A 16,089-nucleotide genomic window follows, 5' to 3' on the forward strand; every position below is an offset into this window, starting at 1 on the left:
GGGAGTGGACACCAAGACCACATAACACCGGTCTTGAAAGACCTACACTGGCTCCCAGGACGTTTCCGACCACAATTCAAAGTGTTGGTGCTGACTTTAAAAGCCCTAAACGGCCTTGGTCCAGTATACCTGAAGGAGCATCTCCACCCCCATCGTTCTGCCCGGACACTGAGGTCCAGCACCAAGGGCCTTCTGGCAGTTCCCTCCCTGCAAAAAGCCAAGTTACAGGGAACCAGGCAGAGGGCCTTCTCGGTGGTGGCACCCGCCCTGTGGAACGCCCTCCGACCAGAAGTCAAAGAGATGAACAACTACCTGACATTGAGAAGGCATCTGAAGGCAGCCCTGTTTAGGGAAGCTTTTAATGTTTAATAGGTTACTGTATTTTAGTGTTTTGTTGGAAGCCGCCCAGAGTGGCTGGGGAAACCCAGCCAGATGTGCGGAGTATAAATAATAAATTATATTGTTATTATTATTATTATGCTTTGCCTCCACAGCCGGAAGGCAGAAATGCTTCTGAAATTACCAGTTGCTGGAAACCACAGGAGAGGAGAGTGGTCTTTTGTTCGAATCCTGTTTCCGGGTTTCCCACCGGCCTCTGATTTACATTGGTTTGCTCTTCCTGCTTTTGCTTCCACGAGCATGTGGCCCCCCAAAAGTTGTCTAATAGGGAGTGCGGCCCTTCTGCTAGGGGAACAAAACCCCATTTACCACCCCTAAGGGAAAGGACCACAGGTCACAGAGAAGAGATCTGTCTGAATTTTCGTTGCAGCAGAAAACCTTTCTGGGAACTGCCAGTCAGAGCGGGTGAGGCTTCCCCAACTTGGCGCCCTCTGCTTTTTGTCATACTGCAACTCCCATAATTTCTGGATATGCTGGGTGTTGAGAGTTGGGGGATCCAACAATGTCTGGGTGTCACTAAGGTTGGGTAAGACTTGTTGCAGGAAACCCCCCCCCCAATCATTCAGTTTGTACAAACACCACACACATACACACACACACACACACACACACCACACGACATACGCAATGTTTCTGTTATAAATTCATAGAAAATCAACCGTACATCGGATCTACACCGGTCCACTTTTATTTTGCTCCATGAAGAAAGGACTATCAAAGGGGGTGGTTTGATACAGGACGGCCATAATCCCTTGAGCATACCAACACGTACGCAGGAGCCCTACCCATTTGGCATGCCAACCTTGATGGTCCCAGACTGAAGACCATCAGGGTCACAAAGGACTTGCATATGGGAGTGGATTCAACAAGGACTGGAACAAAGGACAATGATCAGATCTTCCCTCCGGGGGCAGGAAACTGCCAACCCCCCTTTGTCCTCTGGAAATGACTCATGGGGAGGGGGAAAGGGGGAACCAGCCAGGTGACAAGACACTCAGGTTACCTCCACAACTCCTCCCTCAACCCCTCCTTTTTGTGATGTGTCAATGATGTAGTTATGATGTAATCTTAGGGGTGTAGCTTGGGGAATTAGTAGCTAATAAAAGTTGGGGTCTTCTCTTGTTCGGGGCTTCCATCTTGTTCCACCTTGTGGCAGGTGGGAGTCCTGTCCCGACAGTCTTCAATCAAGACCAAGCCTACTGGCTGCTGTTTTGCTCTGGTATTCCTGGCTGGTGTCCTTGTTTTTTTTGTCCAAGGGAGCCCTCGGATTTCTCCGTTAACAGACTGGAGTGGGCAGTTCTGGTCTGGATGATACACCAGTCCAACGATGCTTTTTTCTGGAACCATTATTAGCTGTGATTCCTGCGCTGCCGGGGGGTTGGACTAGATGACCGTTGACTCCCTTCCAGCTCTATAGTTCTATGAGTCTAGGAATCACGAACCTTTCGTTAAGCTGCATTAAAACGAGGGGAGCAGGCTGGCATTTTGCTGTGTGGATGTCAGTTGGGAAAACCTGGAGATATTTCAAGTAGAGCAATTTATCTGAAGAGAAAAAAGGCTTAAAAAATCCAAGAAAAATGTATTTTTGGGGGGAGATGTTACTTAAAATAAAAGCTCACAGATGATCTCCTCCTCCATGAATTTGTCCCATCCTCTTTTGAAGGTTGGTGGCCCTCACTTGCTCCTGTGGCAAGGAGTTCCACAGGTTAACCATGCGCCGCATGAAGTGTGTTTAGCAAATTTTGACTTTTACAAAAGATTGGCTTCCAGGGTGTTATGTACTGAGTTGAATAGGATCCAAAAGGCAGCAGTCCGATTGGTCCGAGAACAATAGGATTCAGAATGCAGCAGTCTGATTGGTCCGAGAACAATAGGATTCAGAATGCAGCAGTCTGATTGGTCCGAGAACAATAGGATTCAGAATGCAGCAGTCTGAGTGGTCCTAGAACAATAGGGTCCAGAATGCAGCAGTCTGATTGGTTCACAGGAGCCACCCAATCCAGCTCCAGGTGGAAGTGAATCCGCAACCTGATTGGCCTCAGGAGAATCCGGAATTAGCCAATCAGGTGGGTATATAAAGCAGACATTCTGGGGGAACTTCCATTCCTCCTCACCACTATTAGCTGAATAAAGAGCATGAAATCCACTCTCGACTCCGAGTATATTTCACAGTCAGATTGTCTCTATTTTGGGGTGGCCTTTAGCAAATCGGAACAGATGCTCATTAAATAGCCCAGGGTGGTCTAGTCTTCCTCCAGAAGAAGACTCAAGCAAACAGGCCATCAGGTCTTAATCCTCTCACTATCCCTTTTTGCAGGGATATGGTTTCCAAACCTCACACATGTAAATATAGGAGCACGATGCTTTGTGGTTTCTCGGCTTGCCAGCGCTTCGTCTTTTTAAATGGCAACATCTGGCAGGCCACAGCGACAGCTGGCTCGTTGGTCTAGGGGTATGATTCTCGCTTAGGGTGCGAGAGGTCCCGGGTTCAAATCCCGGACGAGCCCCAGGTATCTTTTTTAGCTTATGCGGACTGAAGTAAGATGTTTGGAAAGGGGTTGAGATATATCGTATTTTTGCTCCATAGGACACACTTTTTTCCTCCTTAAAATTAAAGGGGAAATGTTTGTGCGTTTTATGGAGCGAATGCGTGGTCCTTGGAGCCGAATTGCCCAGGGGCAAAAAGCAGATCATGCTTTATTTTTAGAAAGAGGGAAGGGGGTGTTGAAACAAAGCCGCTGAGCAGCTGATCGGCAAGCAACCAGGAAGGAGATAAGGGACTCTAGGGATAAAGGAGGCTGCCTGGGAGGGGGGAGCTAAAAGCACATTTTTGCATTGGGTCACCCCAAATTCACCACCAGATCACATAGCATGTCCATGGCTACAGCCTGCACCAAAAAAATCACGCATCCACTGTTTCGTGGGGCCGCAATGGTGCAAAAACGTGGTTACAAAGCATGGATCCACATGGATTTTCAGGATTTTTGCATTGGGCTACCCCAAACTCATCATCAAATCACATGTCTGTGACCACAGCATGAACCACAAAAATCATACATCCACTGTTTCATTCAGAATATTTTTTTTTATTATTTTCCTCCGTCTTATGGTGCGTCTTATGGAGCGAAAAATACGGTGATTTTAGAGCAGGAGAAGAACTGTCCACATCGGGCAGTTAGGGATATGGAAATCCCAGAGGGCCAATGTCACTGCTGAAAATGCATCAACTCATCAAGTTTGCTGTTTCCATGGACAGAAACGGGAGAAATGATTGGTTTCGCAGAATTGTAGAGAGCTGGACCATCAAGAAGGCTGATTGCTGAAGAATGGATGCTTTTGAATTCTGGTGCTGGAGGAGATTCTTGAGAGTCCCATGGACTGCAAGAAGATCAAACTTCTCCATTCTGAAGGAGATCAGCCCTGAGTGCTCACTGGAAGGACAGATCCTGAAGCTGAGGCTCCAAGACTTTGGCCACCTCATGGGAAGAGAAGACTCCCTGGAAAAGCCCCTGATGTTGGGAAAGATGGAGGGCACAAGGAGAAGGGGACGACAGAGGACGAGATGGTGGGACAGTGTTCTCAAAGCTACCAGCATGAGTCTGACCAAACTGCGGGAGGCAGTGGAAGACAGGAGTGCCTGGCGTGCTCTGGTCCAGGGGGTCACGAAGAGTTGGACACGACTAAACGACTAAACAACAACAACAACATGTATGCCACTACTGCGGCCTGAAAGAGAGATGAGCGCCGCAACCCCATAGTCAGCTTTGACTGGACTTAACTGTCCAGGAGTCCTTTACCTATACCTTCTCATGTTCTTATGAATGCCAAAGGGGATATAAGCGGGCATCAGACTGGCATGGGGAAACAGGTGACAAGCGAGGGCAGGTAGCGCTTAGCTCTCCAGGTCTACCTGCCTCTCTCGCTTCCCCAGGGGTGCCATAATACGCAGCAGAAACACCTGTAAGCCTAGGACCCTGCAGGAAATTTCTACTGCATACCAGACGCTGTGGTTACCAACTCCCCCTGGCGATTTCTTCCCATAGGTGGAAACTGAATGCAGGTCGTGGACAAGGAACATGCAGAGATAGAGAAAAATATCGGTGCCTGTGGAGGATAAGGCGGGGAAACTTTCAGCTGGGATCTTGTGCCCAGGTCCTGCTTGGGGTTTCTGGGGCCAGCAAAACCTGCCCCCTGTGGACAGTTGCATCCATCCAGCAATCTGGTGCCCGCTCCTCAGCCTTGGGGCGGTGAGTACCGCAGGATAATTTCAGACCCGCCGAGTGTCCCTATTTTCCAGGGATAGTCCTGGACTTACAGAAGCCATCCTGGTTTCTGATTTGATCCCAGAATGTTCCGCTTTTCCTCGGAGGTCCCTATTTTCATCGGAGAAGTGTTGGAGGGTATGGAGTTATGTGAGCCAAGGAGATAAGCTGTTATCTGTTAACAGTAAGAGCTGTTCGACAGTGGAATTTGCTGCCAGGGAGTGTGGTGGAGTCTCCTTCTTTGGAGGTCTTTAAGCAGAGGCTTGACAACCATATGTCAGGAGTGCTCTGATGGTGTTTCCTGCTTGGCAGGGGGTTGGACTCGATGGCCCTTGTGGTCCCTTCCAACTCTATGATTCTATGATTCTATAAGCAACTATACAACCTTTAGAGGACATCTGAAGGCAGCCCTGGATAGGGAAGTTTTTTAAAAAAAACGTTTAATGCTTTATTATGTTTTTATATATGTTGGAAGCCACCCAGAGTGGCTGGGGCCACCCAGTCAGACGGGCAGGGTAATAATAATAATAATAATAATAATAATAATAATACAGTCATACCTTGGGTTACAGACACTTTGGGTTATGTGATTTCAGGTTGTGCACCGTGCCGGACCTGGAAGTATCAGAATTGGTTAATTCTGGGTTTCGGTGCATGCGCAGAAGCGCTAAACCACGCTTTGCACATGCGCAGAAGCGGTGAATCGCGACCCGCACATGCGCAGACGCGGCGCTACGGGTAGCGAATGCTGTGGGTTGCGAACATGCTTCCTGCACGGATCATGTTCGCAACCCGAGCATCCACTGTAATAGAGTTGAACCTCAGGTTTTGAACGTAATCCATTCCGGAAGACAGTTCGACTTCTGAAACATTCGAAACCTGAAAATCGAAGGGCTGTCAGAAATTTCAATGGGGGAAAAAGAGAAAAATGCCTCGGAAGCCATTTGAGTTCTGAAAAACGTTCGAAAGCCAGAACATTTACTTCCAGGTTTTCAGTGTTTGGGAGCTGAAACGTTCCAAAACCGAGGAGTTCTAGAACTGAGGTTTGGCTGTAATATAAGACATCCCTATTTTCATCAGACAAATGTTAGAGGGTATGTTATTTCTTGGCCGCTCCAGGAAGCCTATTTACAGAGCGTTCATCCCAATTTGCTCCCACGATGTTTACACACCTTTATACACCTTTTTGTTAATCGTTTGTTCCCACAAACCCTTCATTGCATTTCTTCATCCCTTTCCGGATTGCAAAAAGTCTTTCTTTCTTTCTTTCTTTCTTTCTTTCTTTCTTTCTTTCTTTCTTTCTTTCTTTCTTTGAAATGGATTTGCTGCCTCTGTGAGACAGAGCCTGTTTTATCCCCTCTAACTGGGCAAACCTACAATCTCCGTCACGCACGAGAGTCTGGGAGCACCTTGGGGGACAATGGCGCGTTGAGGGAGCTGCCAGCTGCCAGCTGGCGAAGGTGCCCCCATTTCTGTGCGGCAGAGTAAGGGGCACACGGCGGCAGCAAGCCCCAGAGAAGCTGCGTGAGGTAGGAAGTCCAGGGAGGAAACGTTGGCCCCATAATCCAATTGGGTCAATCCCATTTCCGATTCTTGGGCGGCTTCCCACCAGTGGGTAAGGAGGTCAGGGGCACTGCAAATGGTGCCAGAGTCCTCTTTCACAACCAACATTATGTGTGCTTGTGTGTGTTAAGTAAGCTGTGGGGTTCCTGGTGGCCTTCTTCAAGTGCCTGAGAAAAGACGGAGAGGATTATTCGAGGGGTGCCATTTTTTTAACCTGACGGGCAGGGACGCGGGTGGCGCTCTGGGTTAAACCACAGAGCCTAGGACTTGCAGATCAGAAAGTCGGTGGTTCGAATCCCCATGACGGGGTGAGCTCCCGTTGCTCGGTCCCTGCTCCTGCCAACCTAGCAGTTCGAAAGCGCGTCAAAGTAGATAAATAGGTACCACTCCAGCGGGAAGGTAAACGGCGTTTCCGTGCACTGCTCTGGTTCGCCAGAAGCGGCTTAGTCATGCTGGCCACATGAACCGGAAGCTGTACGCCGGCTCCCTCGGCCAATAAAGCGAGATGAGCGCCGCAACCCCAGAGTCGTCCGCGACTGGACCTAATGGTCAGGGGTCCCTTTACCTTTACCAACCTGACGGGCAACCAATTGCCCAGGCCCAATTTTCCTTTTGTTACGATATCACTATACATTCTTTATATAATTGATGAAATCACATAAACAGAAAACTTATGAATCTTTGAAAGACTTATCTTTATTTGGTTTTATATTTTCCAGAGAATCCATTAAGAGTGCATATTTTGTGATTCCAGAGATGCATAAGTTTTCCGTTGATGTGATTTTCATATATTTCATATTATATAAAGAGTGTATTTTGATATCGTATCGTTGTATTTGGTCATCGTTTTGCCTTGGATATTTGTTTGCAAAACAGGGGTTAAATTGTTTGGTTACCAATTTTCCTTTTGCCAGAATCCCTCCAGAAGGCAGTTCTTAAGAACATAGGAAGAGGCCATCAGCCAATGGACCATCTAGTCACAGAATCATAGAAAGGGGTACCCAAGGGCCATCTAGTCTAACCCTCCTCAATGCAGGAATCTCAACTTTCTTCACGCAGGCATAATTTTATAAGCCCCCATCCTGTTGCCTTTTTACTCTCCTTTCCTCAGCGGTGTCCGAATTTTTTTCAAGGAGGGCCAGATTTGATGAACTGAAGGGCCAAATTTGTTGACCTTTTTTTTAGTATTGAATTTCTTGAGCTTTTTTTAGGATTTTACCTCAGGAAATAAACAACTGCCGCAGGGGCCGGGTTGAACTGACAGGCGGGCAGGATTAGGCCCCCGAAACGGACTTTGGACATGCCTGCTCTACACCATGCGTAGGCAAACTAAGGCCTGGGGGCCGGATCCGGCCCAATCGCCTTCTCAATCTGGCCCGCGGACGGTCCGGGAATCAGTGTGTTTTTACATGAGTAGAACGTGTCCTTTTATTTCAAATGCATCTCTGGGTTATTTGTGGGGCATAGGAATTTGTTCATTCCCCCCCCCCAAAATATATAGTCCGGCATGTAAAACGTTCAGGGGTAAGCAAGGAAATAATAAAAGAATCAGCTGATCAATGATTAAATTAAAACAACACAACAATATGGAAGAAGTAAAAATAAAATCACAGATGGGTGAAGGGGAACGGTGTGTGTGTGTGTGTGTGTGTGTGTGTAGGGGAATTTGAAATATTATTTATAAGAAGCTTTAATATAAAATTTCTAACTGTGTTGTATTTGTATACAGCAAAGAGAAGTTTAGAGTAATTAGGTATATCTTAATTTAGTTGTGTAATTGGTTAGAAAATGAATATGGATGTTGAATTGATGTAATTTTTCTTTTTTCGGTGATATATATATATATATATATATATGAAATCTGGCCCCCCACAAGGTCTGAGGGACAGTGGACCGGCCCCCTGCTGAAAAAGTCTGCTGACCCCTGCACTAAAAAGTCCCAGGCATTTCCAGACTCCTGGATCTTGTCCCCATAGATGGAGGCGGGGGGCGGTCTAGGGCAGGGCCCCCCTTGCCCGTCAAGAGGGAGGCAGGCCGCCCCCCCCCCCAGGAAGGATGAGCAGGTGGAAAGCAGCTTAAGGGAGATCGGTCCAGCCCCTGACCCAGGGGTGGGGGATAGAGAAGGGATTAAGGACAAAGTGATTACCCCAAACTCTCCTCTACCGCCCTTGCTCTCGTTGGATAATGGGATGCTCTCCACCCTGCCAGGGCCTGATCCTGTATGCGATGCTGGCTGGTTTTCTCCCTTGCCAGCTGCGTGAATCTGCGGTTGCGCCCACCCCAATCTCCTAGAGAAAAAGGGATTCTCTCTCTCTCTCCCCCCTCAATTTTTTTTATTAGTTTTCACGATATTATAAACAAACAAACAAAAACACAAGACAAACAAACATAAATCACAGCCTTATTGAAAATTCCAGTTATTAACTTTGTTAAGTGACTTCCTCGCTTCCCCTTGGTTGAATTTCATGGCATGTCCTTTTAAAGGTTTTCCAAATCCCAATTTTTATGAAATTTAACTTGAACATTAACATCCTTAGATCTTCACCTTATGGAATTAAACATATTAATTAATCACTTAACATAAATAAAATCCTAAGCCCATTAAGTATCTGCAAGCTATTTCCGGTTAATTTAACTTAACATATTTTACTAAATAAGCATTAAATTTATTCCACTCTTCCTGATTCTCTCTCTCTTTTAAAATTTTTATTCATTTTTCTTTTTCATTCATTACATACATCTCAATTTCTTAACATTCACTCTATATTCCTTCCCTCCAAGGTTTTTCCCCAACTTCCTATTCTGGTTTGTCCCTATTTTCACCCATTTTGATATCTCTTAACAGAAAAAGTTATTCATAACATAACATCAAACCTAAAGACATAAAAATAACAGTAAATACACCATCATATTTCACTGTCTTTAATGCTAATAATGTGAATGTTTATTTCAATCCTGCCATCAAGTCTATTAACTTTCTTTGCTTCAGCAAATATACCGTATTTTTCGCTCTATAAGATGCACCAGACCACAAGACGCACCTAGTTTTTGGAGGAGGAAAACAAGAAAGAAAATATTCTGAATCCCAGAAGCCAGAACAGCAAGAGGGATCGCTGCACAGCGAAAGCAGCAATCCCTCTTGCTGTTCTGGCTTCTGGGATAGCTGCACAGCCTGCATTCACCCCATAAGACACACACACATTTCCCCTTACTTTTTAGGAGGGAAAAAGTGGGTCTTATAGAGCAAAAAATACGGTATTCCTCCCTCCTTCCTCTCCAAGGTTTTCCCCAAGTTCCGCTTCTGGTTCGTTTCTATTTTCACCCATTTTGCTATCTCTTAACAGAAAAAGTTATTCATATACATAACATCAGACCTAAAGATGTAAAAATAACAGTAAGTACACCATCAACTTTCACTGTCTTTTAATGCTAATAATGTGAATGTTTATTTCAATCCTGCCATCAAGTCTATTGACTTCCTTTGTTTCTGCAAATATAATATGAAGGGTTCCCGATCTTTTTCCAAAGTCTCCGTTGTCTTTTTCTCTTAGTCTGTCATTTTTGCCAGTTCTGAATACTTCATCAGCTTCTCTTGCCATTTTTCTTTCGTTGGTATTTCTCCAGTCGAGAAAAAGGCATTCTCAACAGATAGGTTTTCTCCGGAGGAGAAATTGGAAGTATACATGAGCAGAAGAACACAAACCTATACAGTGGTACCTCAGGTTAAGTACTTAATTCGTTCCAGAGGTCCGTTCTTAACCTGAAACTGTTCTTAACCTGAAGCACCACTTTAGCTAATGGGGCCTCCTGCTGCGCCACCGCTGCACGATTTCTGTTCTCATCATGAAGCAAAGTTCTTAACCCAAAGCACTATTTCTAGCTTAGTGGAGTGTGTAACCTGAAGCGTATGTAACCTGAGGTACCACTAATGAGGCACAGTTGGGGGTCTGTGAGCACCATTGGGGGTCATGGTCCGGAGTCCTGGCAGGGTCCCCGTTTCCAGCATCCTAGAGCCGCTCCATCAGTCTGAAAGGGTAAATATTCAGACATCGTGTGCCCCAAAGCTAAGCATTTAATAACAGCAGAAACAGCAGGTGCTTCAGTTCCAAGAGAACGATGAGCAAGTTATCTCTCTTTTTTTGTATATAATTTTTATTGAATTTTCTGTTTGTTTTACCATTTAAAGTACTCTTTTTCACATCTTTTTTTTTTAAAAGAGTTTATTAGACAAACAGATTCTTAAAACACATGCAATACGAACAAAATAACATTCACTATGTTATAAAGATTATAAAGATTATAAATATAAAAAGAAAAGAACAGAAGAAAGAAAAAAACAAAGAGAAAGAAGAATGAAAGTGTGAATAAAGGCAAAGACATAATGTTATCTCAGCAAAGAAAGGAACTTCCGACTCTGCCCATTGTACTAATTTACAAGTAAACTATTATTTACACAGTTGTGTGAAGTTGTTTTTTGTTAACTTAATTTAACATTATCTAACAAGTACTTTTTATTGCATGGCTCATTCAATATCAGCCAGAAAGCATTTATTATTGCAGTACCCTTTGAGTGCCACTGTGGGTTAAACCACAGAGCCTTGGACTTGCCGATCAGAAGGTCGGCGGTTCGAATCCCCATGACGGGGTGAGCTCCTGTTGCTCGGTCCCTGCTCCTGCCAACCTAGCAGTTCGAAAGCACGTCAAAGTGCAAGTAGATAAATAGGTACCCCTCTGGCGGGAAGGTAAACGCCGTTTCCGTGCGCTGCTCTGGTTCGCCAGAAGCGGCTTAGTCATGCTGGCCACATGACCCAGAAGCTGTACGCCGGCTCCCTCGGCCAGTAAAGCGAGATGAGCGCCGCAACCGCAGAGTCGGTCACGACTGGACCTAATGGTCAGGGATCCCTTTACCTTTACTAACCCTTTGAGACCCTCGGACCCCTGACTTCGTGACTCCCTGCTTCCTGACCCTCAGACCCCTGACTTCGTGACTCCTTGCTTCTTGACCCTGGGACCCTTGACTTCGTGACTCTTTGCTTCTTGACCCTCGGACCCTTGACTTCATGACTCTTTGCTTCTTGACCCTCGGACCTCTGACTTCGTGACTCCTTGCTTCCTAACCCTTGGACTCTTGGCTTCCTGACTCCTGGCTTCTGGACTCCCATTCCTGCTCCCACCCCGCCATCTTGCCCCTGGTCCCGACGTCCCCAGCCGGGACTTCAATCGCCTGTGAACCGGACCGTGACAGCACAGTGCGCTGTTGTTGGCTTCTCCGCAGCCGCCGAGGCAGCGAGGCGTGCAAAACCCTGCTGCCCCTCAGGGATGCTGTGTGGTCCGTTGCCAGGGAGACGCAGAATCTAGAACTCTGAGCGGCATCTCAGGTGAGAAGGATGCTCTGTGCAAGCGTGACTCCAGCTTGTCCACGAGGCTGGCTGTGCTGGGGTGCGGGAGAAGAGGGGAAGGTGGTCAGAATGTGACTTTCTGGACCGGGGTGCCAGTGCTTCTGAATCATCTCACAGATTTGGCCCGGGAACCGAAATCCACTGATGGAGCAACCTCCTGACAGTAAGGAAGAGGGGTGTGCTTTGAAGGTCAGAGAGAGGGAGGGAGAGATGGGATTGTGTTTGGAGAGAGGTGTCATAGACACTGACGATGGTGGTGAATTGAATTTGTATACTGCCCTATACCCATAGATTTCAGGGCAGTTCATCACATAAAATTGAAACATCAAAAACAGAAAATAAATAAGTACCTTGGTTTAAGGGACGCGGGTGGCGCTGTGGGTTAAACCACAGAACCTAGGACTTGCTGATCAGAAGGTCGGAGGTTTGAATCCCCGCGATGGGGTGAGCTCCCGTTGCTCGGTCCCTGCTCCTGCCAACCTAGCAGTTCGAAAGCACATGAAAGTGCAAGTAGATACATAGGTACCACTCCGGCGGGAAAGTAAACAGCGTTTCCATGCACTGCTCTGGTTCACCAGAAGTGGCTTAGTCCTGCTGGCCACATGACCTAGAAGCTGTACGCCCGCTCCCTCGGCTAATAAGGCGAGATGAGCGCAAAACCCCAGAGTCGGCCACGACTGGACCTAATGGTCAGGGGTCCCTTTACCTTTACCTTGGGTTAAGAACTGGTCATGTTGTTTGGATGCCTGATGATCATTTTCCTAAGCAACTACAGTGGTACCTCAGGTTAGGAACTTAATTCATTCTGGAGGTCCATTCTTAACCTGAAACTGTTCTTAACCTGAGGTACCACTTTAGCTAATGGGGCCTCCTGCTGCTGCCATGCCACAGCCGCGCAATTTCTGTTCTCATCCTGAAGCAAAATTCTTAACCTGAGGTACTATTACTAGGTTAGCGGAGTCTGTAACCTGAAGCATCTGTAACCCGAGGTACCACTGTAATAAAACTAAGAACAAAGACAAGCCAGGAACACCCCTTCTCACAACACGTTTAAGAGGGCATCTGGTAGGCCAGGAGTCAGCAACCTTTTCCAGCTGTGGGCTAGTCCACTGTCCCTCAGACCTTGTATGGGCCAGACTATCTTTTTTTAGGGGAGAAAGAACAAATTCCTCTTTCCCACAAATAACCCAGAGATGCATTTTAAATAAAAGCACACATTCTACTCATGTAAAAACACGCTGCTTCCCGGACCGTCCGTGGGCCGGATTGAGAAGGCGATTGGGCCGCATCCAGCCCGCCCGGGCCTTATGTTGCCTACTCTTGGGGTAGGCCCAGATTTTGTGTCTCCTGCAGACTCAAAGCTGAAATGCTCTTTAAGTTTGCTTTGCACCTCTGAAAAAGTGTGTCTGCCGCCTCCAGCAGCTGTTGCATGATCTCTGCTGCCTCCTGCTGGACACAGTGGCAAATGCAGACATAGTCCCGGACTGCAGTTAGACAGTCATCCCTGTAGGACGCAGGTCCTGGATCACTGGCTTGCCGTGGCGAAGGGGCTTGAATAACTCAGAGAAGCTATGAGCCATGCCGTGCAGGGCCACCCAAGATGGACAGGTCATAGTGGAGAGTTTTGACCAAACGTGATCCACCTGGAGCAGGAACCGGCAAGCCACTCCAGTATCCCTGCCAAGAAAACTCCATGGACAAAGACAACAGGTATATAAAAGTTATGACGCTGGAAGATGAGCCCCTCAGGTCGGAAGGCGTCCAACATGCTACTGAGGAAGAGCGGAGGACAAGTACAAGTAGATCCAGAGCTGATGAAGCGGCTGGGCCAAAGCTGAAAGGTCGCTCAGTTGCGGATATGCCTGGAAGCGAAAGGAAAGTCCAATGCTGTAAGGAAAAATATTGCATAAGAATGGATGCTTTTGAATTCTGGTGCTGGAGGAGACTCTTGAGAGTCCCATGGACTGCAAGAAGGTCAAACCTCTCCATTCTGAAGGAAACCAGCCCTGAGTGCTCACTGGAAGGACAGATCCTGAAGCTGAGGCTCCAAGACTTTGGCCACCTCCTGAGAAGAGAAGACTCCCTGGAAAAGACCCTGATGTTGGGAAAGATGGAGGGCACAAGGAGAAGGGGATGACAGAGGACGAGATGGTGGGACAGTGTTCTCGAAGCTACCAGCATGAGTCTGACCAAACTGCGGGAGGCAGTGGAAGACAGGAGGGCCTGGCGTGCTCTGGTCCAGGGGGTCACGAAGACACGACTAAACGACTAAAGAACGACAACAACAACAAAGGGCCGGCCCACTGCCTCAGGCGGCAGGATGAGTAGGGGCAGCATATCCCTGTGTAGATCTTTAACTCACACCCCTCCACTTTGTTCCTGATGTAGATCTTCACTCACCTTTCTTCCTTGGTGGCAGGGGCGGTGTGTGTGTGTGGAGATGCCATTTGGCAGTTCCCCTCAGGGACAAAATTTCAGGGGACCATTCAAGAGTTTCCCCCACCCTGCACCCCCATGCCTGAGAGTTGCACCCAGCACCCTCTTCGTCAGGCCAAGGAATCGCAAATTGGGTGGTGCATAGAAAAATAAGAAGCTGCTTTGTCCTGAGCTATTGTTCTGCGTAATCCAGTGTTGTCTACACTGGCAGGCAGCTGCTTTCCAGGGTGTCAGGGCAGGAGGCTATCTGCAGATGCTCCTCCACTGAGCTTACCCAAATAGGCACACCTGAAGCTGCCTAATCCTCAGCTACCCATCTAGCACAGTACTGCCAACACTGACTGGCAGCAGCTGTCCAGGGTTTCTGGTGGGGAACCTGCCCAGCCCCACCTGGGGACTGAACCTGCGCTATGGCCCTTTCCAGATAGGAATGCGGGAATCAGTGCTGAGTTCATCTAGCTCAGTATGGGCTGCTCGGACTGGCAGCAGCTCTCCACAGGGAGAAAAATACCATGAGCCTTCTGTAGTTCGAGGCTGCCATCCTTATTGGACTTTACTGACTGGTGGGGTCTGTGTTGCTCCCGGGAGGGAGGGAGGAAGTCAAATGACACCAAGGTTGATTCAGAGAAAGAGTTTATTCTGCTCTCCAGATAGCAGAAGGCACTTGCGTGGTCAGTCCGCAACAAGTCCAAAGAAATGAGAAATTTCATGCAGTATATCTATCCTCCAGGCACCCTCTCCCCCCTTCCCCAGGAATCCAGCCACGTCAGCTTATACATGCAGGTTGACATCACATATGTTCCTGCTCCGGTACTCTTAACCATAAAAGGTTGTTCCTGTTCCTATACTCTTATCTTGGGGCAGGAGGTCACCAACTCCTGGTGCCGTTCCCGGGTCTCTTGTCAGACTTGACAAGGTCTGTGCCTCTTTGTGGTCTTTGTGGTCAGGATGTAAGATAAGACCCAGACGGCTCATCCCTGCTCTACTGGAACTGGCAAGGCCATCCATTGCCGTCATGGACTGATAAGGGAGAGAGCTTTGAGCACTTGTTTATACAGCTGGGTTTTGGCTCAAGAGCTCAAGTTAGAGCATTTTAGAAATGCTCCCTTGGAGGAGGAAAAATGGGGATTTGGGGTCAGTTTCAAACTGACTGCACAGAAACCCATTCCTTCAGTTTAGGCTGAGAGGAAAAGGCTGCCCCCCACCCAGGTCACCACCAGCCAGGTGGATTTGAACCCCAGCCTCTCCCAGGAGGTGGGCGCGGGTGCTCCAAGTTTGCGTGCCGGGTGTTTGCGTGTGCCCAGTTGAGAGCTGGACCATAAAGAAGGCTGATCGCCAAAGAATTGACACTTTTGAATTCTGGTGCTGGAGAAAACTCTTGAGAGTCCCATGGACTGCAAGAAGATCAAACGCATCCATTATTAAGGAAATCAGCCCTGAGCGCTCACTGGAAGGACAGATCGTGAAGCTGAGGCTCCAATACTTTGGCCACCTCATGAGAAGAGAAGACTCACTGGAAAAGACCCTGGTGTTGGGAAAGATGGAGGGCACAAGGAGAAGGGGACGACAGAGGACGAGATGGTTAGACAGTGTTCTCGAAGCTACAAACATGAATCTGACCAAACTGCGGGTGGCAGTGGAAGACAGGAGTGCCTGGCGTGCTCTGGTCCATGGGGTCACGAAGAGTCGGACACGACTGAACGACTAAACAACAACAAAGTTGGGGACAAATGTGGGGCTGGGCTGTGGGTCTCGGCTGGTGCTGAGCTTGCTCTTCTACCGTTGGGTGTACGTGCCAAGCGGACAACCCCGCCTGCTCCTTGGTGCGCGTCGATTCGAGCGCTTGAGAATAGCAGAGCTCGCCATATGGAATGCACATTTTCGAGCACTGCGCGCGTGTCTGGGGGCATGTCTGAGTGCCGGGAGGTGGGGGAGAGCCACGCGCTGATGCTCCCCGGCCCGGGCCATCTGCCAGGATGTGCGAGTGTATGCGCTGCCCCTCTGCAAAAGCACAGGCGTGTCGGTGGCTC

The 16,089-nt window shown here is 47.9% G+C and overlaps 1 protein-coding gene across 2 annotated transcripts in view; it reads left to right on the plus strand.

Annotated features, from left to right (window-relative positions):
- The first annotated feature begins 11,595 nt into the window (after nt 1-11,595).
- The window catches only part of CCDC136 (coiled-coil domain containing 136), a 45,676-nt gene continuing 41,182 nt past the window's right edge, over nt 11,596-16,089 (plus strand). The window contains exon 1 of one of the 2 annotated variants that reach the window (XM_083402257.1): nt 11,596-11,786. In XM_083402257.1, coding sequence (XP_083258383.1) covers nt 11,768-11,786 — 19 coding nt within the window. In that variant the 5' untranslated portion in view covers nt 11,596-11,767. The remainder of the gene's footprint in view (nt 11,787-16,089) is intronic. The other variant, XM_083402256.1, reaches the window with a different exon arrangement.

The sequence above is a fragment of the Podarcis tiliguerta genome (assembly GCF_965153285.1).
Source record: "Podarcis tiliguerta genome assembly, chromosome: 10".
Lineage (NCBI taxonomy): Eukaryota > Metazoa > Chordata > Lepidosauria > Squamata > Lacertidae > Podarcis > Podarcis tiliguerta.